The 26,051-nt window shown below is 36.5% G+C and overlaps 1 protein-coding gene across 2 annotated transcripts in view; it reads left to right on the top strand.

The window, feature by feature from the left end:
* Positions 1 to 26,051, top strand: part of GRID2 (glutamate ionotropic receptor delta type subunit 2) — a 1,308,561-nt gene that overhangs the window by 1,191,668 nt on the left and 90,842 nt on the right. For both annotated transcript variants that reach the window (XM_024736087.1, XM_024736086.1), the window contains one exon: positions 1,307 to 1,473. In XM_024736087.1, coding sequence (XP_024591855.1) covers positions 1,307 to 1,473 — 167 coding nt within the window. The remainder of the gene's footprint in view (positions 1 to 1,306; positions 1,474 to 26,051) is intronic.

Genomic DNA, 26,051 nt, shown 5'->3' with positions numbered 1-26,051 from the left:
CTTTCAAATGTGGATTTTTTTTCTTGTCTAATTACTCTGGCTAGAACTTCCAGTACTGTATTGAAGTGGTGAGAATGGACATCCTTACCTGTTACCTTTACATATCTGGAGCAGAGTCCACAGGGAAATAGGGCTGCTTCTAGGACTGCAGCCAGGACCACAGTTAACCAACCGGCCACTGGGGTACAGGCCTACCTTCTGAAAGCATTTTTGGTCAGTTTTAGACTCCACCAGAGTTTTGCAGCCTGGGTCCCAAGGCTCACACAAAGGCACTTTTGTCTGTGGATGGCTGCTAAATTGTCGTTTCTCTGGGGTTATGAAGGTGAGGGACCTCCTATTCACCCATTTTGCTGACATTATTCCCTCTACCTGTACATATACATTTTTTCTTTTTCCCTAATCAGATTTACCAAGAAATTACTTTCCCCTCAAATAAATAAATAAGCAAATAAACAAACAATATTTGATTTAATTATTAGTTCTGTTTATTTTATGAATTCATTAAGTTCTGTATATGTAATAATTTTCTAAATTAACTTTATTAATATCAGTATTTATTTTTGATAAAATTTTGACTTAGGTTACTGAGGGAAAAAAAGATAATCACTAAAAGATATTGTAAACAACCCAGAATAAAGTCATGTTCCCTACATGGTGACAGACAAGGTTGTATAATTATTTTTTTCCTTATCGCAATGCCCACCAAGTTTGGCTACAAGATTACCATAGGTCACACTTGGCAACAGATTAACTTAGAAGGACAAGAAATGTATCTTGCCAGCAGGCCAGTGTTAGTTATTTCTCTTCAGTGTGAGTTTTACTTGCAGAATTCATTTAGAATATACATCACAGGCAAGAAGATGATACCCATATTGGGTGGGTGCAAAAGCCTATCTGGCTTGGAAGCCTAATAATCCAAAGGAGTCAATATCTCTTGTAACAACTCCAAAAGCACAATTTCCAGGGTCCCCAAAGACACAAGGCCAGCTATAAGAATTACTGCACTCAGAGAAGCTCAATGACATGGTTTCCTTTCCTGCATTTACTGTTCTCCCAGTTCAGATGACATTTACTACTCAGGCGTCATTTTACATTCCAACTTTATTACATTTCCAAGAGAACAGAGCTGTAAATTAACCAGAAGCCAAATTCTCATGCAGAATAGGTGTTTAGTCTGAAATACAGGTCCTATTAATTTTTTGCACAATTAAATATATACCAATGTAACCTTTTTTATCCTGTCTATATGACTTAAAATTCCAACCTTAAATCCTATTTTCTTCTTTTGTTCTCCATATTTGCACAGGTAAAATATGGAAATTATGCTTTTGTATGGGATGCAGCTGTATTGGAATACGTGGCTATCAATGACCCAGACTGCTCCTTTTACACCATTGGGAATACTGTTGCTGATCGAGGATATGGAATTGCATTGCAGCATGGCAGTCCTTACCGGGATGTTTTTTCACAAAGGTAAGATTTGTGTGTGGTCCAAATAAGAAGAGAGGAAATATAGAAAAAGGAAAATCCACTTGGTTACTCCATTTAGTTTACTACATTTTGTTTTCTTTGTTTGGAAAGCCACAGTAAACAACAACAACAAAAGGGAATTATAAGTGATTGTTCAATAAGACATTTCCTAAAGCGTGTACTAAAGTATTATTTTTCTCATAAACAGGGAAAAGTTACTGCTGCATATAACTCGTTATTCTCAAAAAACTGATACACAAAATAAAATAAAAACTTAATTGAGTTTAGCCTCTGAATTTTTAGCGGCTAAAACTGTCATAGAGTTAGCAAAATTAATTCCTTTCTAAAAACACCAAAGCATAAAATAAACTTCAGGACCAGGTTAAAGTTTTGAAGCACATACTGATAGGGATGTTTCCATATCAATTTTGCAAAGGAAAAGAGTAAAAATTTTCGAGTCTGTCATTGGTGTCAAAGTATACGTGAAACTTTGTCATGGAAATTTAGGAGACAGTTTATTAAGAAATTATACTCATCCTAAAGTCAGAATTTTCTATTATAAGTTGTTTAAGAGAGAACATTTTAAATGTGTATTTTATATTAATGATGTAGATGAAAGACTTGGGCCTGAAAGGAATTTACAAGATCACTGCATTTTATTATCTCTACTACCAAACAAGGTTAGACCTAAGAGAGAGAAATATCTTTCAGGTAGAAGTATGTTCTGTTTGCCACTGATTTATTTGATTTATTACTAGACATTTTTGTACCTATTTTCTAAAAGCTAAAGCCAGATGAAAGAGAGCAGTACTGGGTAGTACTCTAGGTAGTACTAAAGCCCCAAATTTTAAACTATTTGAGTTGTATTCCTCCAAATTTCAAGATAACAAAAAGCCAGGCATTTTGTGTTTAACAAAACAAGTCAGTAGTCCAAATTTATGTTATAACTCTTCTGTTAGCTAACTAAAAACCTAGGCCTCTCTCTTTATCAGCAAATGAAGATATTAAATTAACTCTAGGGTCCTACATTAGTCACCTTTTCTGTGTAGCAAACAACCCAAATCAGTGACTTTAAAAACGTTATTTCTCAGGACTTCCCTGGTGGTCCAGTGGTTAAGACTTCACCTTCCAATGCAGGGGGTGCATGTTTGATCACTGGTCAGGTAGCTAAGATCCCACATGCCTCGCGGCCAAAAATCCAAAACATAAAACAGAAGCAATATTGTAACAAATTCAATAAAGACTTTAAAAATGGTCCACATCGAAAAAAAAAGTTATTTCTCATTGATGGAACGTAAGAGCTGTGATTTGGCTGAATTCTGCTGTGAGTTGCGGGTCAACTGCAGGTCTCTACGCAGCTTCTCGTCCCAGGGACCACCATTGTTCTTCTACTTGTTAGAAGAGGCACGCCATTGTTTTTATGAATTTAGAAGAGAGGATGGAAAGCATAATGGAATGTAGGGAATGCCAGAGTTTTATGGTAAAAGACCAGCAGAGAAGTTTAATGGATCCTTAACATGAACCAGGTCATCAGGAAAAGGATGGTTTATTCCTTACTTGAGGTTAATTGGCTTTTTCTTCACTACAGATATTTTTTGTTTCCAGACCTGATTTCTGGGTCTTTTATGCCAAAAAAAATGAAGCCAATAGAATCAATACACAAACATAATAGCAATTAAAGAAGTATTTAATCAATCACACCAAATGTTCTATTTCATATTATCCATGTGGTGTTTTACCTTACAGAGATTTTAATTCTGAGTGAATATATTTCATTGAACTACTAAAACACAATATTAAGCAATGAGCATTATTTTTCCTTTGATTAGCATCATGGATGTTGACAATTTAAATTGTCCTTCTCTGTGGAGTTCCTTAATAATGACACTCTGCATTCTAGTCCCCTGGACACATCTGGAGGAAGAGAGAGGAAAGAAACACGATCTGGCCAGCCCCCCTCTATACATATGTGCAGCGTTAATCTATCACCTAAACTCTCTCCCTGAACCCAGAAAATATCTGCATTCATTCCCTTTTGCTATAGCCATCAGGGAAAAAAGAACTCCTTTTTATTAACTAATTTAAAAGTTATAGAGACCATCACACTTAATCATTGTATTATACTTTAGAAATTATTATAAATAGCTTTACTACAACAACTTATCCTGGACCACTAGTTAAACTAGATCACTGATTGCTCATGTGATTATATTCAGTGAAATGACAGTATTCAGAGTGATTTTTAATAAGTAAATACTAATTATATCTCAAGTAACTATGTGCCTATACCACACATATTAGATATCAAAGTACTTTAAGATGTAATAAATATTATATAACGATATAGTAACTACGTTTATTATCTGCCCAATATCTTGTATGCTTTACGTTTTAATGACTTCAGAACAAGCGTATGAAATGTTGTCTGTTTCTTTATTACACACTTGCATATTAGTGCACAGTTATCAGAGTTATTAGTCCACAAGTACATACACTGAGTGGATGGTCCTGAGCTGTGGCAAGCATCGTGTCAGGCATCAGAGGCATAGGCTGTAGTGATATGCTCACTTGTGCAATTGTATGCGCGTGGACATGTACAGGAGTGGCTTTTAAGGACCAATTAGTGCTACAATACATGACTGTAGATTTGGATAGAAGAATTTTGTTTCGTTGGTCTCTACAGATAGTAGATAATTTGGTAGCAGAAATTAAAGAATTTATATATCTCACCAGATATATGGGTCAGAGTACTAGTGTGGTGGGTAATGTTTACAATGAATTCTCTGACACTGTTTGTTCATCAAATGTTTTCTGTGGCCTTTGTCTCATAATAGTTCTTAGTATAATAAAATCATCAAAAGTTGTTACATTAAAGACATCTGTGAATGGAAGAGAACTGAATTTTTCAGAGTGATATCATTATGCTGTTAATAAAATTAGTTCCAGTGTCGATCTTAGAACCTTAACTATTCATAAGGCTAAAAAGATAACAAAAAAATATTTATTGAGCATTTAGTACAAGCTCACCCCTGTTCTCACATCTTAGTGGATGTCAAGGAGTAACTAACTCATGAGTTTAATTTTATGCTTCATCAATAAAAGAGTCCCTTTTCGCCTGTTGGCTGCTAACCCTAAACTTTGGGAATAGAACCACCTAGTGGCACAAAAACAAGGACATATTTCAAACTGCATGGAGAATGATTTTGTTGAATTCATGGAGAGTGGCAAAGATGCATAAACAATATTTCAACCTAATCACAGAATTTCAGAATTTTTAGAAATGGAATGAACAGTAGTTCCCTTTTTTTACCAGGGATAACTAGTCCAAAGGGGTAAATAACTTGCTCAGAATCACAAAAAAGCAATAAAACTGGAAATTTTCTACTTCTATGTTTAGTTTTTTGGTGTTCATGCACCTTGTCTTCCCTTATCTTTCTTTTAAAAGCTTATAAAAATAATATAAAACATACTGTATAATGCTTACTGTGTACCAGACCCTGAGTTCTTACATGAGGTAAGTACTATTATTATCCTCATTTTATAGACACAGAAACTGATGGTGGGAAGCCCTATTTGTTTAGTTTTGAACTACTTGGATATAGTCTTTTCCCAGTGCCTACCTCATGCCTGCATAGAGTAAGCATTCAATAAATATTTGATGAGTGAATAAAAGATCTACCTAACTTTGTGCTCAAAAATGAGCCTATTTACTTATAATCAAATACGTTGAGTACTTATCCTTTGTGCTTACTTGATATTAAAAAGTCTTCTATCTTTTCTTATCATAATAATTTTCTATTTATCTTGGTTTCTCTAATTTTTCATACAATGATTAGTAAAACTGACAAGAAAGAGAAAACAAACATCACATGTCCACCTTTCTTTCCACTCACAGCTGTAAGAATTTTTATACTTTCATTCCAAAAAGGAAGGTAGAAAATATTTCTTTAACTTAAAATCATAGAGCCCTAATCCTTTTATTTCCCAGCTTTCTAAGCACTTTGTTCCCTTTTCAGGAAGAGAAAAAAGCAGCCTCCACTGATTGCCTATAGCAGCTCCAAAATAAGTCACCAACTGGCTTAAAACTCTGCACTTGATTGGCTGGAAGGATATAACCAGAAGTCAAACAAACAAATTAATTGTTTTCTCTTTAGACATACAAAATATATACAGTCCCTCCACTCTGAGAGCAGGAGTGACATTATCAAGATACATATGTCAACATTAAGTAATATGAACTTATACATTAAACTGTATTATATAGACAATGCTGAAAAAATTAGAGAAAAGGAAATCATTGCTGAGTAGGATAGAAAAGATTTTATTAGACTTGAGCTGGAAGACTTCAAGGGAAAATAGAATTTGGATATGGGGACGGGTACAGGTAAGAAAAACATGAAACTCAGAAAAACATGAAATAACAAGTGAAAACAGTCGTCGTGTAGTGAAAGGACAATGAGAAAGAACAACTTGACTGGAGAGAATGTTGGCAAGTGAATACAGGTAGAGAAGTGAAAATTAAATGTGATACACCAAAACATTGATAGCTGCTGTCTAATAAGTGTATACTGTGCTAAACACTTGATGTATTTCATATAATGCTCACCACAGCTCTGTGAATTGGGCATTTATTAATTGCATTTATAAATTTGAGGAAACTGAGACTCAGAGTTATGTATCTTACAAAGTCACACATTAATGACAAGTAGAGCTAGGACTCAAACACAGTTTAGAGCTTGTGTCCTCACCAGCTTTGTGGGGCTCTGAAGAGGAGAATATCTAGAGAAAGGAGTATTTGAAGGGTCCCAGGTGTTGGGTTAGACGAAGACAGAGTTCAACTGAGGAAGGCCATTTACAAGGCGGTGTAGTATTCCAGCTGTTAAGCAGTGAGAATGTTCTCAATGAGAAGGAGAAAAGATTAGAAAAAAAGGTACAGTTTGAAGAGGGATGGACAGGGCTTGGTGGAAATCAGAGGAGTACATATAATCCAGGAATCTGAAAGGGGAAGGATGTGCAGATCCAAGTGGCCATAAACAGCCCACTCTTTTCTTCTCCTTCCAACTCTTATTTTTCCTTCTTGTTCATCTATTACAAGTTTTGCATAAGCTCTATTTCACCTCTAAGTAAAACCAACTGGAAAATTATTTCTAGAAAAGTAATGGGTATTTTAAAACAACATGATAATCCACTACTTAGTAGATACTTTGATATGTCAAACAATCTTCTGGCTTACAGATTTTTGTTCTATAGTTGCTCAAACCATGTTAATATATCCCTAGTAGTATTGTTCTCCTCTCTCACACACCAGATATTATTTTTTTAATTATATATACAGTTTACCCTTGAACAACATAGGTGTGAACTGCTCAGGCCCACTCATACATGGATTTTTTTAAATAGTACATACTATAGTACTACATGATTCACTGTTGGTTGAATCCAGGGGTGCAGGATGGCAGACATGGAGGAACCTCAGATAAGGAGGAACCTAGGATACCCCTATAACATAAGTTACATGCACATTTGCTACTATGAGGAAGGTCAGCACTGCTAACCCCACATTGTTCAAGGGTCAACTGTATATACCAACACTTACACACACACACGCGCGCACACACATACACAGTGCTAAAACCAACTGATTTCATCACATTCACATTCTCTGTTCTAGATTAAGAAAAATAGATAGTTTAGATGCACATGTTTATATAAAGTAAGAAAATATGCTTGAGGAGCTGCAAAACCAGAGGGAACATTGAAGGTTCACTTTCAAAGGGAGATAGTAGAAGAAAATACTAATATATGTTTATACATATATTTTTATTTAAGACAATAATATACATTTTAACATTTAAATGAAGGAAATCACTTTCTTTTCTCATGTAATATGCATATATTAAACAAGGAATAGCCTCTGGAAACCACTGAAAAGAATGTACTATTCATATTTCAAAGCAATCCCCCTTTAAAACATTTGTTTTAAATTTAGAATGCTGAATTTAGGGAACTTCAATGAAAGAGAAAAAGTGAGGTAGCTTTTTTGTCACTTTTTTCTGTTTCCTGAATCCTGATGGAGCTATTTTTGTGACTAACATCCTGTGGGGTTTACCAATCACTCTGGCTGCTGCTTCCAGTGGAGAACCAAAGTGATTTACATTTATTGCAGTATTTGGTCTAAATAAATGGAGGTATAAGTACCGTTGATGATATTTCCAGTATGTGAATATTTCAAAAATATTTATCATATATGCTACTATATGACTTGAGATTAGTTTTATTAATCTTGCAAAGCAGTAGCGAAATTTTAAGAAAATGACAAGACTTTACCCTTAAGCATATAACATTCTCACTGCTGAACACAAACTCAGCCATCAGGCAGTGCAATCTCATGGAGTAGATTCTGAAGTGTTAATGTGATTCTGTTTTCCTTGTACTTACATCATACAGCATTTGGGGAACACTTCATCTAAGGTACAAGAGAGTACCGTTTATAAACAAGAATCTTTATTAGACTTTTTTGAGAAAAGTACTGAGGTACAGAGAAGATAGATGACTAGTTCAAGACACAAAGCAGTATTTCAGCTGGATAATGAGTCTGCGACATTGGACCAAGCTGCTTTGCAGGAAGCAAGTTGGATTAGCCTTTTTTAAAAATAAGATTTGTGCTGTTTCTAGATCTGAGTAAGTATCATTTCATTCAAAAGGCAGTTGTTTTCAAAAAGCATAGTTATTATAGTGGTGTAAATTAGGTGAGACTAAAGGCTGAGTTTATAACACAACATTGCAGAACTTAAAAGGTTAAATGTGTATTGCACTTCAAAGCACACATTCATGCACACACGTGGATGCACACACACTCAGGCACACACACACACACACACACACCCTCCAGAGTCATTTATAAGCCTCTCTCAAAAACACTCTTATTCCATTATACTTACATCACAGTTTTTCTATTCAAACGACCCATTTTACTCACCAGACTCAGCCCCAAGACATTTTTTACTGTTTTAAAAATTCAATCTCCTTTTATTTTTATTTTTTTATTTTTTTGTGGTATGCGGGCCTCTCACTGTTGTGGCCTCTCCCGTTGCGGAGCACAGGCTCCGGACGCGCAGGCTCAGCGGCCATGGCTCACGGGCCCAGCCGCTCCGCGGCCCGTGGGATCCACCCGGACCGGGGCACGAACCTGTGTCCCCTGCATCGGCTTTTTAAATTATCACTACTTTATAGACATGCAGAACAAGTAGCACAAGTGACAGATAGAACGCTATGGATTATGTTATCCTTAACTTACAGAGAAACTATACTATAGCCTAAGATAATAGTTAACATTCATTAAAGGCTTACTATGAGCCAACCAGGTGCTACCTAAGTGCCCTAACTATATTAAGTCATTCAATCCTCCCAATAACCATAAAAGGTAAATACCATGATTAACTTCCTTTTACAGATGAGGAAACTGAGTCACAGAAAAGCTGAGCAGTTTTCCAAGGACATAAAGCTAATAAGTTGCAGAGCCAGGTTTGAACTCATGCTGTCCAACACCGTAATGCCGTAGTTCCCACTCCCACTTCCCTAAACACACACACCCCCATGTGCACCATGGTAGCAAGCATCCAAAGTGCCTTCATGCTGCTCCTGGAGCTGTCTTCTCTCACATTAAGATACTGAATGGCATTTTAGTTCCCCTGAAATTCAGGTAACTTTCAGAATCTTAAACAGCACGCCAGCAGAGTCTCCCATTATGCTGAGGGGGCAGATCCATTTGCAACTGAAGCTGCCTTGCATCAGCTGATCAGAAGGAAACAGTACAAGTATTGAAAATTGAAAGCTGTGGGAGGATTCTGTAATTATTTTCCCTCCCTTTTATCTTGTTTTGCTACAAATAGCTTAAGACTATACTTGGCCAAAACTTTAATTCTTCCTTCATGGAGGTTTTCATTCATCATGACTTTTTAATGGGAGGAACCCATAATTGCCTTTTATCCATCTCATTTCATAGTTCTTTAAGCAGCTAGAAAAAACTAACTTCATAATTGGCCAGATTGACTAATCACATGTTGAATGCTTACTAATATGAAACAGAACCTACAGTCATGCCTAGGTATCCACAAGGGGTTGGTTCCAGGACCCCCATGGATACCAAAATCCATGGATGCCCAAGTCCCTTATGTAAAACGGCATAATATTTTCAAATAACCTACACACATCCTCCCATATACTTTCTTTTTTTCTGCATACTTTAACTCATCTCAGAATTACTTACAATACCTAATACAATGTAGATGCTATGTAAATAGTTGTAAATACAATGTAAATGCTATGTAAATAGTTGCTGGCATACAACTAATTCAAGTTTTGATTTGGGGGACTTCCTGAAATTTATTTCCAAATATTTTTAATCTTTGGTTGGTTGAATCCGTAGGTGTAGAATACAGAAGGCTGGCTGTACTATTTCTGGAACTAAATTATGGCTAAGATAAAAATATAAGATTTCCATATGGAATAATATTTATGAGTCTATGTAGTCCAGAATAATATCTAACAGAGGCAACAATGATTTTTGTTTTAATGAGTATAGTTCCTTGCTTTAACTTCAAACAGAAATATACCTCAAAGCGTGCATTCACCTTTTTTCTTGATAATCCATTCTATACCTGTCACTTTATGAAGCTATTTATGTTTGAAATAATGTTAGTGACTATTTTAAATGATTGAAATTCAACATGTTTTTATTTTACATATTACTGGTCTCAGAAAATGTATATAAAAATTGTGCCTTGATGATGTTCTTACCAATGTTCCATGGTAAGACAGGGAGATATGATGGGAGGAGCCAGCACCCTGAAACTAAGTGTGGTGGGATAAGGTTTTCAGTCTTTTTCCAAAATAATCTTTTCTATAGTAATATTTTTATTCTGATGATTTTAGTCAACTTTTTGCTTCTTTTCTATTAATTAACGAAGATCTATGTAGCACTCCCTATAAAAGTCAGCATGACCCTTCTGGGCAGTCTCTCATATTCTTTGAGCTAATCAACACCAATTTTACTAATATGAATCTCTTCTGTGTTTTTTAGCAACTGCAGAAATTTGTCAAACAGATTGCCTCCCAGCCAAAATATATTCAGTAGAGCGTTGCTGAGTACTTCATTAAGACTGATAAGATAGGACAGAGCAGAACCCAGGGGCTCTGAATATCAGGGCAAGCTGTGTGGATTATGATATGGAGAGTCATTGAAGAACTCAGTATAAAGACTAACCAGAATCAGAAGTGTGCTTTCTGATCAGTCTAGAAAGAATGTACGCAATGAAATAAAAAAGGAATTAACTAGAAAGGAGGATGCCAGTAGGAAGTTACTATATCTATAATATAAGCTCCAAGAAGGTAGGGGCTTTTGTCTGCTCTATTCAGAGATTTATTCCAAGCATCTACAAGAAAGCCTACCACATAGCAGATGTTTGATAAATATTAGTTGAATGAATGGGTGAATGAATCACTAAGGAAAAGTAAAAGACACGAACTAAAGACAATAGAAATGGAAGGAAACAGAGAGACACTGTAGGGGTGATGTTGGCCATTGGCTAGACACAGAGTTGAAGGAAAGGGAAACCAAACATGATTCTGAAATCCTTAGCCTTGCCCCAGATTGGAGATGGGGAAGTTATTCTCAGAAAAGAAGCCAGGAGCAAAAACTGGTTTGAGAGTGGAAGTGCTAATTTTGATCTAGACATGGTGAGTCTGAGACACTGGACAGTGGTGCATCCATACAGGGAAATGTAGAGACTCTGACAGACAAATGACAATGCGGGGTGAGAGCTTGAGGGAGAGGCTGGAAGGATAGATATAGATTTGGACAAACTCTCCATTAAGATAATGAAAGCCAGAGACATAGCCCATGGAAAGGGCATAGAGATAAGGAAAAAAAGGTTGAGGCCAAAACTTGCTTTCAAATGTCCCTTTTTTGCTTTTTTCTCCTTTCCATTCCACAGTCACTATCCTAATTGAATCTCAGCACACTGTGTCACGATTATCCCTTTCTCTCCAAACCTACCCAAATCTTATGTATTCTGTGGTTTCCAACTCCTGACCCATCCTCAGCATAAGTCTTCCTAGCAAATTCAGCTCTAATCAAGCACTTCATTGTGTTTCTATATTTTATCTACTCTGTACCACATATGTCACTTTTTGGTTAATCATTTCTTGTGTTCATACTTTTTCAAATATGTTCTAAGTTCTTAGCTTACAAAAAAATTGCAAAACTTATCTTATGCCTTTTTAAATTTTTTCCATAATAAATAGTTATGTAGTACATATTCAACAGGTTCTTAAGTAATGTTTCAGGGGGAAAAGATAGTCCTACTCTCACTTGCAGTTACTAACACAAGCAACTTACTAGAGAATAGGAATAATGTTTATTCATTCAACCAACAAATATTTGTTGAGCAGCTTAGTGCTTGATACTATTTTGTTTTTCTAGAGATAAAATAGTGAAAAAGATTAACAGGTTTTGCTTTCCTGGAGCTTACATTATTCTGGAGAGTTGAAGGAGGAAACATACGATAATAAGAGAACAAATAAATTGGATAATTTCTTATTGGAAAACATGCAATAAAGAAAGTATAACTCAGATAATAAAGATGGATCAGTATGGGTCACAGAAAACCTTTCTAGGGAGGCAATGTTTAATTACGTTCTTGAACATAAAGTGTGTAGGAAGAGTATTCTGTGCGTAGGTAACAACAAATATAAAAGCTCTGAAGTTAGAAACAGCTTGGAATGTTTAAACAATGACAAGGAGTCCAGGGTGGCTCAGAGTGAACAAACGAGAATAGTATGAAAGGAGATTGAAGAATTAGTTGAGCCCAGTTGTATTATAGAACCTTGAGAAAACATAGTGAAGACTACAAATGTTTTCCAAATAAGAAAGGCAAGCCATTGGAATTTTCAAAGAGGAATATTTATTACGCCTAGTTGTTAAAATAAAGAAAAAAATATGGTGGGAGGGAGGCCAGTAGAGGCAGTGAGCAAAAGTGAATGTAGGAAGATAAGTTAGGACTAGTAAAGATAGTCCAGGAGAGAGATGATGGTGGTCGGTCTAAGGTAGTATAACTGAGATGGGGAAGAGTGACAGGTTCCCACCTTTCATAGCTGTAAGACTCATAGGACTGGCAAATGGTATGAATGTGATGGGGGAGGCAAAGGGAGGAATCAGTATAACTTTTTCTTCTGAACAAATAAGTGGTACCATTAACTGACTTGGTCAAGCATGAACCAAAAGTAAGTTAAAAACCAGAAGAATTAAGACTTTGGCCTTGGGTTTGGTAAGCTTGATGATATTAAACTGGAACTTAGCTTTCTGTGAAATTTAGGAAAGAAGACAAAATAATAAGAATTCCAGTTTGACAGGTAGAAGGTGCTAGTTATGAAAGACATACACTGGTTGAATTACATTTGGGTTTGATGATTTCAGAGATTACTTCAGTCGTAATTAGAAAAAGATGCTTAAATGATTTGTGATATCCACTGAAATGGGTGGGAAAAGAATAGAAGCAGAAAAAGATAGTCAACTTTTATAAAGATCCTAAAATCTAGTAATAACAATAGAAAGTGATTTACTTATATAAACTCCAAGTTACATTTTCTTAAGGAAAGAAATTTATCTCACATAGCAAGACGTCTAGCAGTAGATGTCTTCAAATGTGGTTGATTCGGAGGTTCAGCGAGGGCATTGTTTTCAAGGACCAAGGCTCTTTCCACCTCTCCACTCTCCATCCTTGGTGGAGTGAGATAAAACTGTCCTCAGGCTGACCTGCCTTGTGATGAAGGAGGCTTACGCAGCAATAGGGACAATGTGCTTCCCTGTTTCCATTCAGAAGAAGAGAATGAGCGATCTCTCCTCTCAAGCATGAAAACAGATCTGTCCCTTCTGCTTAATTTGTTCATCTTAGGTCATATTTTTACCCCTGGAGTGAGCAGATCCCCTTGAGAACGTATACTCATAGCTCAGACTGTCTATCTAATGGGGTGGAAGGGATGCTGGAGAGTCAACTCTAATGTCCCTGACAGCAAATCTGAAAGAAGAATTAACAGATACTGGAGAATATAAGGAACAAAAGAGAAAGAATCAATACCCATACTACCCATAATAATACTATCATTTATTGCACATCTGTTTTGTGCTGGTCATTCTTCTAAAACTTTCCTATAGACTGACTCGTTTAATCTTCACAACACCCCAAGAGATAGGTGCTATTATCATCTCTTTGTATAGTCAAGGAAACTGACGTGTAGAAACATTAAGTAAACAGCTCACATTGTCGTTAATAAATGGCTGAACTGGGATTTGAACCCTGGCTCTGGAGGTCATGCCCTTAAACAGAAAGAGGTGTGATACCATAGACTCAATTGGAAAACTGTAAATAGGAACATGGGAAGGGGAGCCCCATGGAAAGGAAGAGTAGGCTATTCGCTTTACACATGTTGAATTTGTAGTGACATCAAGAGTTCTACCTGAAAACTGTTGAAAGTATGAAAGGAGATTGGATAAACTGGAGAAGAGAGATGTAAATTTAGGATTTATCAATACAAAGGAACAAGGGGGGAAAAAAATCAAGACCTAATATGTGCAGCCAAAAGAGAGCCAAGCCCTGAGGGTTGTTATTGATAGCTGATTTCCTTCCACTTCAACAACCAAGAGTTCTTCCTAAACAGCCAACGTCACTTTGTGTAACCGCTATATTGATCATATCACACAATTTTTTTTACAATATAAAAACTATATATTTCAAGTATACAGTTTAGGTTTTGACATATACACCTGTGGAACCATCACCACAGTTAAGATAATGAAGAAAAATTTTTTTAAAGTAGCACTAGGAAAGAAGTGACTTGAAAAGTGCCTAGGGAGTAATGATGGCAAATGACGCCGTCTCTGTAACCTCAGAATCTACACCAGTCCTGAAACAGAGTTGGTGCTTGATAACTGTTTCTTAAATGAGTACAGGAACAGCTGCTCTAGACTGCCTGCACCATGTTCATGGTTTTCTGTAACGGCGGTTCTCAAACTTGAGCACGCATCCAGATTCCCTGGTGGGCCTGATAAAACACGGATTTCTGGGCCCCAGCCCCAGAGTGCCTTGACTCAGGAGGTGTGCGTAATTTACATTGCTAACAGGTTCCAGCAGAAGCTTTCGCCGCTGCTTCATAGAGTGGGTCCTCACTTGGGGCCCTGCTGCTCTAATACACGGGCTCTGACAGCCTTGTTGTTTACTATTCTCGTTCTCTCCCTTGCATCTTTTGTCCTGCCTCTTTACTCTCTTCCCCCTTTTTCCATTGTTGATCTTCATATTCAATCATGTACAAATCACTTACAATCTATATTATCTCACTTGATTCTTGTAAAACCTCACTGAGGGAAGGATTATTGTACCTATTTTATAGATTAAGGAACTAGGGTTTAGAGAGCACAAAGGAAAAATACTTTGGTGTTGACTCTATAAACCTAAATTATATAGTGGGCTGACCAGTTAAAGTTATAACGTCTTTTTGCACTTCTTCCTCACTTCCACTTGTTGATTTCCTTCCACTTCAACAACCAAGAGCTCTTCTTAAACAGCCAATGTCAGTTTTTGTAACCGCTATATTGATCATATCATACAGGTTTTTTTTTACAATATAAAAACTGTATATATTTAAAGTTTACAGTTTAGGTTTGACATATACACCTATGGAATCATCACCACAATTAAGATAATGAAGAAAAAAATTTTTTTTTTTTAGAAGATGTTGGGGGTAGGAGTTTATCAATTAATTTTTATTTTATTTTTGCTGTGTTGCGTCTTCGTTTCTGTGTGAGGGCTTCCTCTAGTTGTGGCAAGCGGGGGCCACTCTTCATCACGGTGTGCGGGCCTCTCACTATGGCGGCCTCTCTTGTTGTGGAGCACAGGCTCCAGACACGCAGGCTCAGTAGTTGTGGCTCACGGGCCTAGCTGCTCCGCGGCATGTGGGATCCTCCCAGACCAGGGCTCGAACCCTTGTCTCCTGCATTAGCAGGCAGATTCTCAACCACTGCGCCACCAGGGAAGCCCTGAAGAAAAATTTTTTAAAGTAGCACTAAACATACTGCAAAAAGAACACTTGTTTACAATATGAGAGCTGGAATAAGACAAGAGAGCAGGTCTTTGTTGAACCTCAGCTGGGAATACATAGCACACAATTTTTAATTTTTAAATCCTTTTGTGGTTGTTCCTTTTGTCTCTCTGGAATCTTTGTTATTAATCAGCTGGGTTCTCTGTAACTTGATCCAGTGTTTTGAACAGTGCTTTGCCTATAGAGACTTAACAAAATAATATTAGCTGGTGTATTGGATAGAAGTCTTCCAGATTTTCACCTAAGCCTACCTCCTAATTGGCCATTATCTTTATCCCAATAAAATATTGCAATATCTTATTTATTTTCTTTTGTTAGCAAAATAACTTCTTGAAAGTAGAAACTTTGCCTCTTATAGTCACTAAATTTTATCCAGTTTTCAAGGAGGGTGACGAAAAATTTACTAATGAAATAGATTTTTTTTTTTGCTTTTAGAAGGAAGACAGCAAGTTCCCTACTATATCTTCAAGGCTATATTCCAGTGTTTTCCCTCTGCGTGACATCATAAAGTCCACAGGTCCCTTGTTAACCTAAAATCACATAGCCATAGACTCTTGAAACTAAAAGAGTCATAATTTGTCATCTGTTTCACAACCATCTTTATCCAGGTCGTGAGGAAACAAAATCCCTGAGATGAGAGATTAATGCGCCATAGTCATAATCTGGCAGAGTTTGAGTTACAGAAAATTCCAGATTGCCCTGCTATCAGTCTTGTGTACTTTCTTCTGCCCCTAAAATCCTCATCTAGTTCCAAAACTTTGAGATGTCTGAAGGCAAAGTAGATATGTAAGCTTTGAATCAGGCACTATGAAGACAAAAAGGAAACAGAAGCGATAAAAAGGATCCCGTAAGGTTCTTGTCTAACTTCTCCCCACCTCTCCCAACTCATCCTGTACCTCTTTCTTCCCCACTACCTGTATCCCAAGGTACAGGCCTGTTCCTGGTGCCTGCTTCTGCCTCAGGGCCTTCATTCCTGCACTCACCTCTTCTTTAACTCCTACTCTACTCCCCCCACTCAGTTTAAATGGCCTGCTCATAGGTGAGATTCAGTCCCTTTTGTCAACTTCAGGGGCCTTTCCACAAACAGATATCAGCTCTGAATAGATGTTCACTGGCCCATTGTAAAGTGAAAAAAAAAAAGGGGGGGGGTGGACAATGTAGTCAAATCTTAACTCAATGAATTCAGTTTAAAGAGTTGTCTTTTGTTCTGAGATTATATCCATCTTATATTTGGAGAATTAAATGTCCTATCATTTAGGAAATGAGCACAGATTTCTTTTAATGTCCTCACTTAAAATAAAAATTGAGCAACCTTGGTGAAATCCCCTAAATACTTATTTTCTGAAATTTAAAAGTCAGAATTGCATATCCCTTACTCAAAATGACTGTGAAGGAGCAAAGGTGGGGAAGAGGGACAAAAAAACCCATAATAAATATGTAAACAACTTGTACACAACCCTCAGTCTTATTTCCTTTTTAAAGCAACTCAGTGCTTTAAAAACTCAGAACTGTTTCACGGTACTAGGTGAAACACAGGCGTTTCTAAGCCGATGCTGCTGACTGCTTTCACATTCCTTACATTTAAAACAAAAATTCCTTTGGGATGTTTTATGCAGAATTCTGTGTCCTACTTTAAATCTAAGAACTTTTTGTACACAACAGAGAGGCTCCACAATGAAACACCTGGTCAATAGCAGTTTTGAATTCTTAAGCTGTCCTTTCTTCTGTATTTTTACACTTTGGAAATCCATGCAACTGCTGTTAGGCAGAACATGGAATGGGGGACCTTGCATTAACTCAATATTCCCAATTGTATGCCTATTTCGATACAGTCACACCACAGGACCAATATGAAAAATAAGTTTAAAATGCAATAAAAATGTTAAGGAATTCCCTGGCGGTTCAGTGGTTAGGACACAGCGCTTTCACTGCCAGGGCCTGGGGTTGGATCCCTGGTTGGGAACTAAGATCCTGCAAGCCATGCGGTGTGGCCAAAAAAATAAAATAAAATACAATCAAAATTTTAAAGTTAACCTAAAAGGAAAATTCATGCTGAAATCAGTGGAATTAGCCATATATGGTATACCTAATATGTTTCAAGTTAATGTAAATTGATTTGAAAAGAGAAGAAAAAAACACAAACTAGCAATGCTTCATTCCATTCAACAAGTGTTTAATAACCACCTGCTGTGTGCCAGACACTATGGTAAGCAGTGGATCTATAGCTGTGAACTACACACAGTCCCAGCCTCCAAGCTGCTTACTCTCTAGAAGGAAAGGTTAAAAAGTAAAAGGAATCTTTTCTGTTCAGTGTGATTTGTGTTCTGGGCACACAGGCAATAAATATAGAATTCTGGTGAAATGTATCAGGAAGGGGAAACGGATGCTGAACAATTTAAAGAGCAATTGAAGTCGGTTGATATTATGGGCTGAATTGTGTCTTCCCAAAATTCCTTTGTTTCGGTTCTAATCCCCAGTACCTCAGAATGTGATTGCATTTGAAGATAAGGTAATTAAGGTTAAGTGAAGTCACTAGGGCAAGCACAATCCAATCTGATTGATGACCTCATAAGAAGAGGAGATTAGGACTCAAACACATACAGGAAAGACCATATGAAGATACAGTAGAGAAGCCATCTACCAGCCAAGGAGAGAGGCCTCAGAAGAAATCAACCCTGCTGACTCCTTGATCTAGGACTTCTAGTCTTCAGAACTACAAGAAAATTAACTTCTGTGGCTTAAGCCCCCCAGTCTTTGGTACTTTATTCTGGCAGCCCTAGCAGATTAATACAGTTGCTGAAATAAAGTACATACTATACGACAGAAGGAACAGGAGGAAGAGGCACCCTGTGGACTGAATGTGACTGAGGGGGTGGCAGCAAAGGAGCCTAGCGAGATACACGGGGGTCACTGGGGGGAAATCTCCACCACCTCCGCCACGGCCTGAGAAACCTGGTCAAAGAGTTCAGGCTCCATCCTGAGGGTGACAGGACACCATCAGAGGCTTTTTACGTGAGATTAGGTATAAAAATCTTACATTTTATAAACTGTACTCTGCCTGCTGTGTTGATTATTGATTATCTGGAAGCAAGACTCTAGCAGCTGAGAGACCAATATGAAATTTATTGCAGTAATCCAAATGAGAGATGATAGTGACCTAAAATACATTGAAATGGGAAAAAAGTAATCTTGTGACATGAAAGAACAAAGTGGAACAAAACAAACAAAAACAGCTGTAGGACAAAAGATGAGGACAAAGGTGTAGAACAATCTCTGGGCCTCCTCCACACCTATCACATTCCCACCCCAGTGGTTAAGTCTTCTCAAAGTAGCCACATTTATACAGGCAGAGAAGGCAAATTCCATTTTTATGAGTTAATATTTTGGCAACATCTCCTAAGGCACCTGCCAACACCAGTGTATCTCAGGCTTGGACTCTTGAACTCTGAGATCTGAGAACACTAAATTCGTTCACACTTCTAAAAAGAACATGGATTGAGGCATATTCTATAATACCTATATTTATAACACTGCCCAGAAGTGTTCTGTTTTGTATGTGTGAAAATTGCCAACGGAATGTTCACGAACTCTCTTAATGTGTACCTCTAACCTTGACACCCCTGAGGAATAATAAGCTACGTTCTAAATATATAGTTAGCTAAGAGAAAGAAGTAGAGGGGAAGAGAGAAGAGGAAGGTGGGAAAATGGGGGAAAAGGGAGAGAGGTTTCTGGCTTGGGGTGTTTTTTTTTGTTTTCCACGATTTGACTGCTTTGTCAAGCTCTCTCTAAACAGCCTACTTTTAGTGCAAAAGGATGTGGCTTATCTCTTGGATGAGAGTCCAGTCCCTGCAGAACCTAGATGAAATCGATGTTTCTGATTTTATTAGGAGCTTTGCACGCGGGTAAACAGGAGTTAGCAAGAAATAATGTAAAGTCAGCGAGTCTCAACACATGTGAAAACTTTATTTGCCATCTTTGCAATGTTCAAATATTAGAAGGATTTATTTTTATTATCCCTTTCTTCAAAGTACTCCATTTTAAATGTCAGTTAGCTTTTAAAAATAAGGATACGTTTTAGCAAATTGCCTTTTTCTTTTATTTTCTGGGTGTTCCTTAATAAGTGGGTTTATTGTAGCACAGACGTCTGTCTGTCCAGCAGCCAGCCTGAACCATCCTGTGTTCAGTGATCACATCCTCTCTCTTATCATATTTCCCAACTGCCCCTTAGTGCTTTGTCTTCTCCTTCAACACTGTGTGACTTCCCAAACCAGAAGGTTTTCAAGGGAACATCACTTCATTGTGCTTCCTGAGGAAGCCCAAGCACAAAGAAATGATAAAGCTCTGGCCCCTGCTTTATTCATAAAACACTTTGCAAAGTCCATTTAGTAATTTGCCATTGTAACCACTGGCACCCAGAGCTTTCAGGGCCCGCTTCTGACGCTGTATTTAGTTCATTCTTTGACTGTTCAGCTAAAAACTTCCATTTGTATGCATTTATTCTGCTTCACACATTATGTTATCAGTCACTTTCAATATTTCAAAGTCACAGCAGGCTTTTTCTGACACACATTTGTCAGAATGAACGGCCTTGATTGCTATTATTATAGACTACAGTGCCTGAGTAAGGGGAAAAGCATATATAGTACCAGAATATTGAAACTGCCTGATAAAACAATAGATACAAGAGAATAAAAATAGAATAAATGCATATATATGGATGCTTTAAAAGGCCAGGAACATGTAGGATTATAAAATAGGCATATAGAGTTTAAAACCCATGAAGAAAAATGTAACAAAATATTTTTTGAAGAAGATAAGGAACCGATTGAAAGTCTCACTGTCTCAGTGTCGGCAGATTAAGTGGATATTACATACTTCTCTTCGGTAATCAGGGATTCAAATAGGCTCTAGTTATGGCTGCTGCTTTTGAATTTTAGCATGAAATCTACTACTGAATAACAAAGAACATTAAAAAATACATGCTTCAACCAAAAATAAATTTAATGAAAGCTATAAGGAACTAACTGGGACTCCAGACCCATTATTGCTTTACTGTTCTTGATAGACTACTAAGCATATCACCCAGCAGAAGACCTGTGTCCTATTTGCCTGCACGTTACTTCACTTTTTGTCTTTAACAAGACTTCAGAACTGCATACTAAAGAAGAACCATGGAAATCGATTTTAGAGGCACAGAACACCAGTATCTAGGGGTGGGCCTCCTTAGAAGTCCTTAAATTTCAAGTCACATAAAAACTGAAATAAAAAATAAGCCACGGGCTTCCCTGGTGGCACAGTGGTTGAGAGTCCGCCTGCCGATGCAGGGGACACGGGTTCGTGCCCCGGTCCGGGAAGATCCCACATGCCGCGGAGCGGCTGGGTCCGTGAGCCATGGCTGCTGAGCCTGTGCGTCCGGAGCCTGTGCTCCGCGACGGGAGAGGCCACAACAGTGAGAGGCCCACGTACCGCCAAAAAAAAAAAAAAAAAAAGCCACAATAATTAGTATACTAAATATCTTTTCAAAAGTGAATTAATAGAATACAGAAATCTGAAGCATTTTAATTAATGCCAAAGGTGAGAAAAACAGAAAAACCTAAGTTATATTGCTCTTTTCTTTAGGACATTTATATAGGTTTATGAATTTACCTCAGTTCATATATTCCTCAACATATTTTTCTAAGTAGTATTCAAGAAATTATGGTAGATGTAGAAAACATCCAACAGACCACAGTTTGGAAACCCCAAATTATAAGAAATTATAAACCATCCCCCAAAAATAGCCAAAAGATCTAGGTCATTATCTGTTTACTCTATTTCCAGAAATAAGCTCTAATTCCTTCTAAAGAAATTATGTTTAATCTGAATGTTACTTAAAGCCCTGAAATGAGGGATTGCTATTTTAATTCTGCTTGAATCCTTATAATTAAATGTCAAAAATCACATTTAAAAAATTTTAGGCAGATTAAATTATTCTAATTCTCTTATCATCTCACCTATTCATTGTCATGAACTTTTTACAAATATTAATAGTTTGGGGTATTTATTGATTCTTCAGGGATCATCTGACTATAAGCATAACTCTAGATTTATATGCAGAAAAGATTACAGTGAAATACACACTGATAGAATTCAGAAATTTTTTTTAATCTGAGAAATATGTTTATTAGCATAATTTCAATATTCATAAATAAGTATTCTATTAAAAGAATACCCACAGATATAGAAAACAAACTTATGGTTACCAAAGGAGAAAAGTGGCGAGGGATAAATTGGAAGTTTGGGATTAACATATGCCCACTACTATATATAAAATAGATAACCAACAAGGAGCTACTGTACAGCACAGGGAACTATACTCAATATTGTATAATAACCCATAAGGGAAAAGAATCTAAAAAAAATAGATATATATTATATATAACTGAAACACTTTGCTGTACACCTAAAACTAACACAACATTGTATATCAACTACACTTCAATTAAAAAAAATAACAATAATAAAGCAAAAAAAAATACCCTGTAGAATATTAAAATAAGTCTTGAGATTTTAAAATTAAAAAGTCATGATGACTCAGAAAGTTTACATAATATATCATAAAAATATTTTAAATACATAGCTACATAACTTCACTGTATCCAACAAATTTAAAGCATTAACAATTTTGTTAAAATATCTATTTTATTTTATAATAATAAGGATAATTATTTCTATAGGCAATCATTTCTCTCTGAGGGGGAAAAAAAGGTTTACTGCAGTCAGTAGTCATTCTAGTAAAGTGTTTCTCTTCCTAATTAATGTGTTCGGAGGGATAAATATATTCTGTTTACGTGCAAAAAATTTAAATTCATTTTCCATTGAAGAACTAAATATTTTCAATCTTAATTACATTCCACAATCTATGGAGATATTAAAAATAACAAGTGCCATAAATTGTGAAGACTGGGGGACTTGAAAAACCCCTAAAATTGTATTAAGTGATTTATTTGTATTAATTAACCCAGTTACTATTTTTGAAAAATCATTGTCAGCTTAGAATGGCTACTAGTGATTGTCTGTTATAAATAAAATTAATTTAGTCTATTCATCAACATGCAGTACCTTTATCAAATAAAACAAAGTATATGCAGAGATTATGCAGTGGAAATTTTAAGGTAAATCACCAATAAACAGAAAATTGAGGTTTTTAGCAGATTTGCTCATTACAAAATTAAATGCCTCATCTGCATACACGTCACACTTTCCACCAACTCATACACCCTCCACACACACACACACACACACACCGCTCACTACATTCCACACTTCCAGTCATCCATGTCCCTCCCTATGTTTGATTCATAATTACCAAACCAAAAAGGACAGCTCTGAAAAGGCGAAGCAACTAACTCTAGCTGTCATTTCAATAAAATATCCCGTAAAAAGTTCAGTTTTCATTAGACCTTTTTACACTACCCACTGCTTCAGAAAAGTTCATCTGACCTTCTTTGTTCAGGTAGTTTTGAAGGTGTGATTTTTCCCATAGATGTGTTACTTACTGCCCCACGTGGAGAAAGGTTTCAGTATATTGTCAGTTGGTGTGCTTTGAGCCTGTGGTATGTATAGAAGTCTGGCCTCTGAATACCTCTATCTAGGGGAATATACATTGAAAACGATAACACCTATTTAAAAATAAGAAATTCTTCTTAACTAGCCCTATCTTCATGTGATATTTTATTCATATTCTTATCCCCTTTCATATACTAACATTTCTTTATAATTCTGTGCTTCTACTTCTTTCTTGTCTTGTATCTTAGTAGAAACTTATTTTAACTTATCCTTATAGTAATTATAATTATACTTCAATGTGTTTAGAATATTGTAAATCATATATAATACTTAGGACATTGTATGTGTTTACAGACATTGAGTGAACACTGACATTAACTGTTCATCAACCAAATGACTTTGAACCCATTATGGATGAAGAGGTTCCACCAAACCATAAAATTTTTCTGTACTATCAATATTCCATCGTGGCAGTATTTGATTTGGTAGGACAGAAATGCCTTCTACCATAGTGTCTTTCCTGGATGAAAAAGATGGCACACTCTTTAATTCAACCATATACTCAAAGGCTTAAGCACAGATTTAGGGAAAAATATCTGATCTCTCATTTCTAATCACCTCTGCCCCAACTTCAAAGAACTCATATCCAGAGCACTGGTTCTTATTTGTTTGTTTATTTACTAGGATAGAGTTCTTATTCAAAATGTTCTACTTAAGTCTCTCCTTGGGGGACTATCTGGAAGCTACACTGAGGGCAGAAATCTATAGTTGGATTGCCTAAGGTACAAATTTCTTGTAGAACCTAAACAGCTGCCAATTTACTTTTGAGGGCAATCAGGATGTTCATTAGTAACTGAGTTGAAGTAACTGAGAGGAACTTCATTGGTACCGAGTCAGTGACCTGGATCGTTTTCAGAATGAGCATTGAGCTGAAATAGACCATTCATTTCTACTTCCACTGGGATACTGTACCAAAAGGTTGTGGCTCTTACCTTCTTCTAACAGTGGTAGGGATTTTCAGGAGCAGAAAACAAGGCTTTATGTTTGCCATTTGTATCTCAGGGTAATTTTTTATATGATTTTAAAAGAGCATGAGATAAACCCTGTATTTTAGGCTAACCTATGGGACGGATTCCAACTCCTTCATTTGATAGGTAATTGAAATATGATGACAGTACACTGTGGTGAATCAAAGGTTTCAGAAGTGGAGAAGGAAATTAAAAAATAGACAGGTCTGGAGCATGGTCAATAGAAGTTGGTATACTTCAGTAGTTATTAAAGTGGTGTTACTATTGAGTATTGAAATAATACCACTTTAATAATTTTAATAGTAAAAGCCTATATAGGGCATATGATAGCCAGGCACTATTCAAAAAGCTTTATGTATGTTGTCATTTTTGTCCTCACAACTACCCTATTTTACAGATGAAAAAACTGGAGATTACAAAGAGGTTAAGTGACTTTCCCAAGATCGTACAAGTAGCACGTGATGGAACTGGTATTTAAACCTTGACAAGTCTGGCTCCAGAGTCAATGCTCTTAATCACTGTACTCTATTACTAGTCTGGAAAGCTGGTGAAACAGGCCACCAAGATTATACAGATGGTCCCCAACACAGTGGTTCAACTTACCAATTTTTCAGCTTTACGGTGGTGTAAGCGGTATGCATTCAGTAGAAACCATACTTGGAATTTTGAATTTTGTATCTTCCTGGGCTCTCAATATGCAGTCTGATACCCTCTCGTGATGCTGGGCAGCAACAGCAAACCACAGCTCCCAGTCAGCCATGCATTCATGAGGGTAAACAACCGATACACTTAAAACCATTCTGTACCCATACAACCATTCTGTTTTTCACTTTCAGTACTGTCTTCAATAAATTACATGGGATATTCAACACTTTGATAAAAAATAGGCTTTGTGTTAGATGATTTTGCCCAACTGTAGGCTAATGTTAAGTGTTCTGAGTATGTTTAAGATGGACTAGGCTAAGCTATGATGCTTAGTAGGTTAAGTGCCTTAAATGAATTTTTTTCTTTAATTTTTATTTTATATTGGGGTATAGTTGACTTACAATGTTGTGTTAGTTTCAGGTGTATAGCAAAGTGATTCATTTATACATATATGTATATCCATTATTTTTCAGATTTTTTTCCCACATAGGTTAATACAGAATATTGAGTAGAGTTCCTTATGCTATACAGTAGGTCCTTGCTGATTATCTATTTTATATATAGTAGTGTGTATATGTTAATCCCAAACTCCTAATTTATCACTCCTCCTGACCTTTCCCCTTTGGTAACTGTAAATTTGTTTTCGAAGTCTGAGTCTGTTTCTGCTTTGTAAATAAATTCATTTGTACCATTTTTTTAGATTTCAGGTATAAGTGATATCATATGATATTTGTCTTTCTCTGTATGACTTACTTCACTTAGTATGATAATCTCTAGGTCCATCCTTGTTGCTTCAAATGGCATTATTTTATTCTTTTTTATGGCTAATATTCCATTGGATACATGTATCACATCTTCTTTGTCCATTCCTCTGTCGATGGACATTTAGGTTGCTTCCATGTCTTGGCTATTGTAAATTGTGCTGCAATGAACAATAGGATGCATGTATCTTTTTGAATTATGGTTTTCTACAGATATATGCCCAGGAGTGGGATTGCTGGATCATATCGTACTTCTACTTTTAGTTTTTTAAGGAACCTCCATACTATTCTCCGTAGTGGCTGTACCAGTATTAAAAGCATTTTTGACTTATAATATTTTCAACTTAAGATGGGTTTACCAGGACATAGCTCCATTATAAGCTGAGGAAGATCTCTAGTACGTTCAGTTTCTAAGTTGCTATTGTGATTTGTAATGAGAAATATA

Source organism: Neophocaena asiaeorientalis, unplaced genomic scaffold (genome assembly GCF_003031525.2).
Source record: "Neophocaena asiaeorientalis asiaeorientalis breed wild unplaced genomic scaffold, Neophocaena_asiaeorientalis_V1.1 scaffold7, whole genome shotgun sequence".
Lineage (NCBI taxonomy): Eukaryota > Metazoa > Chordata > Mammalia > Artiodactyla > Phocoenidae > Neophocaena > Neophocaena asiaeorientalis.
This window is presented reverse-complemented; position numbering and strand designations above follow the sequence as displayed.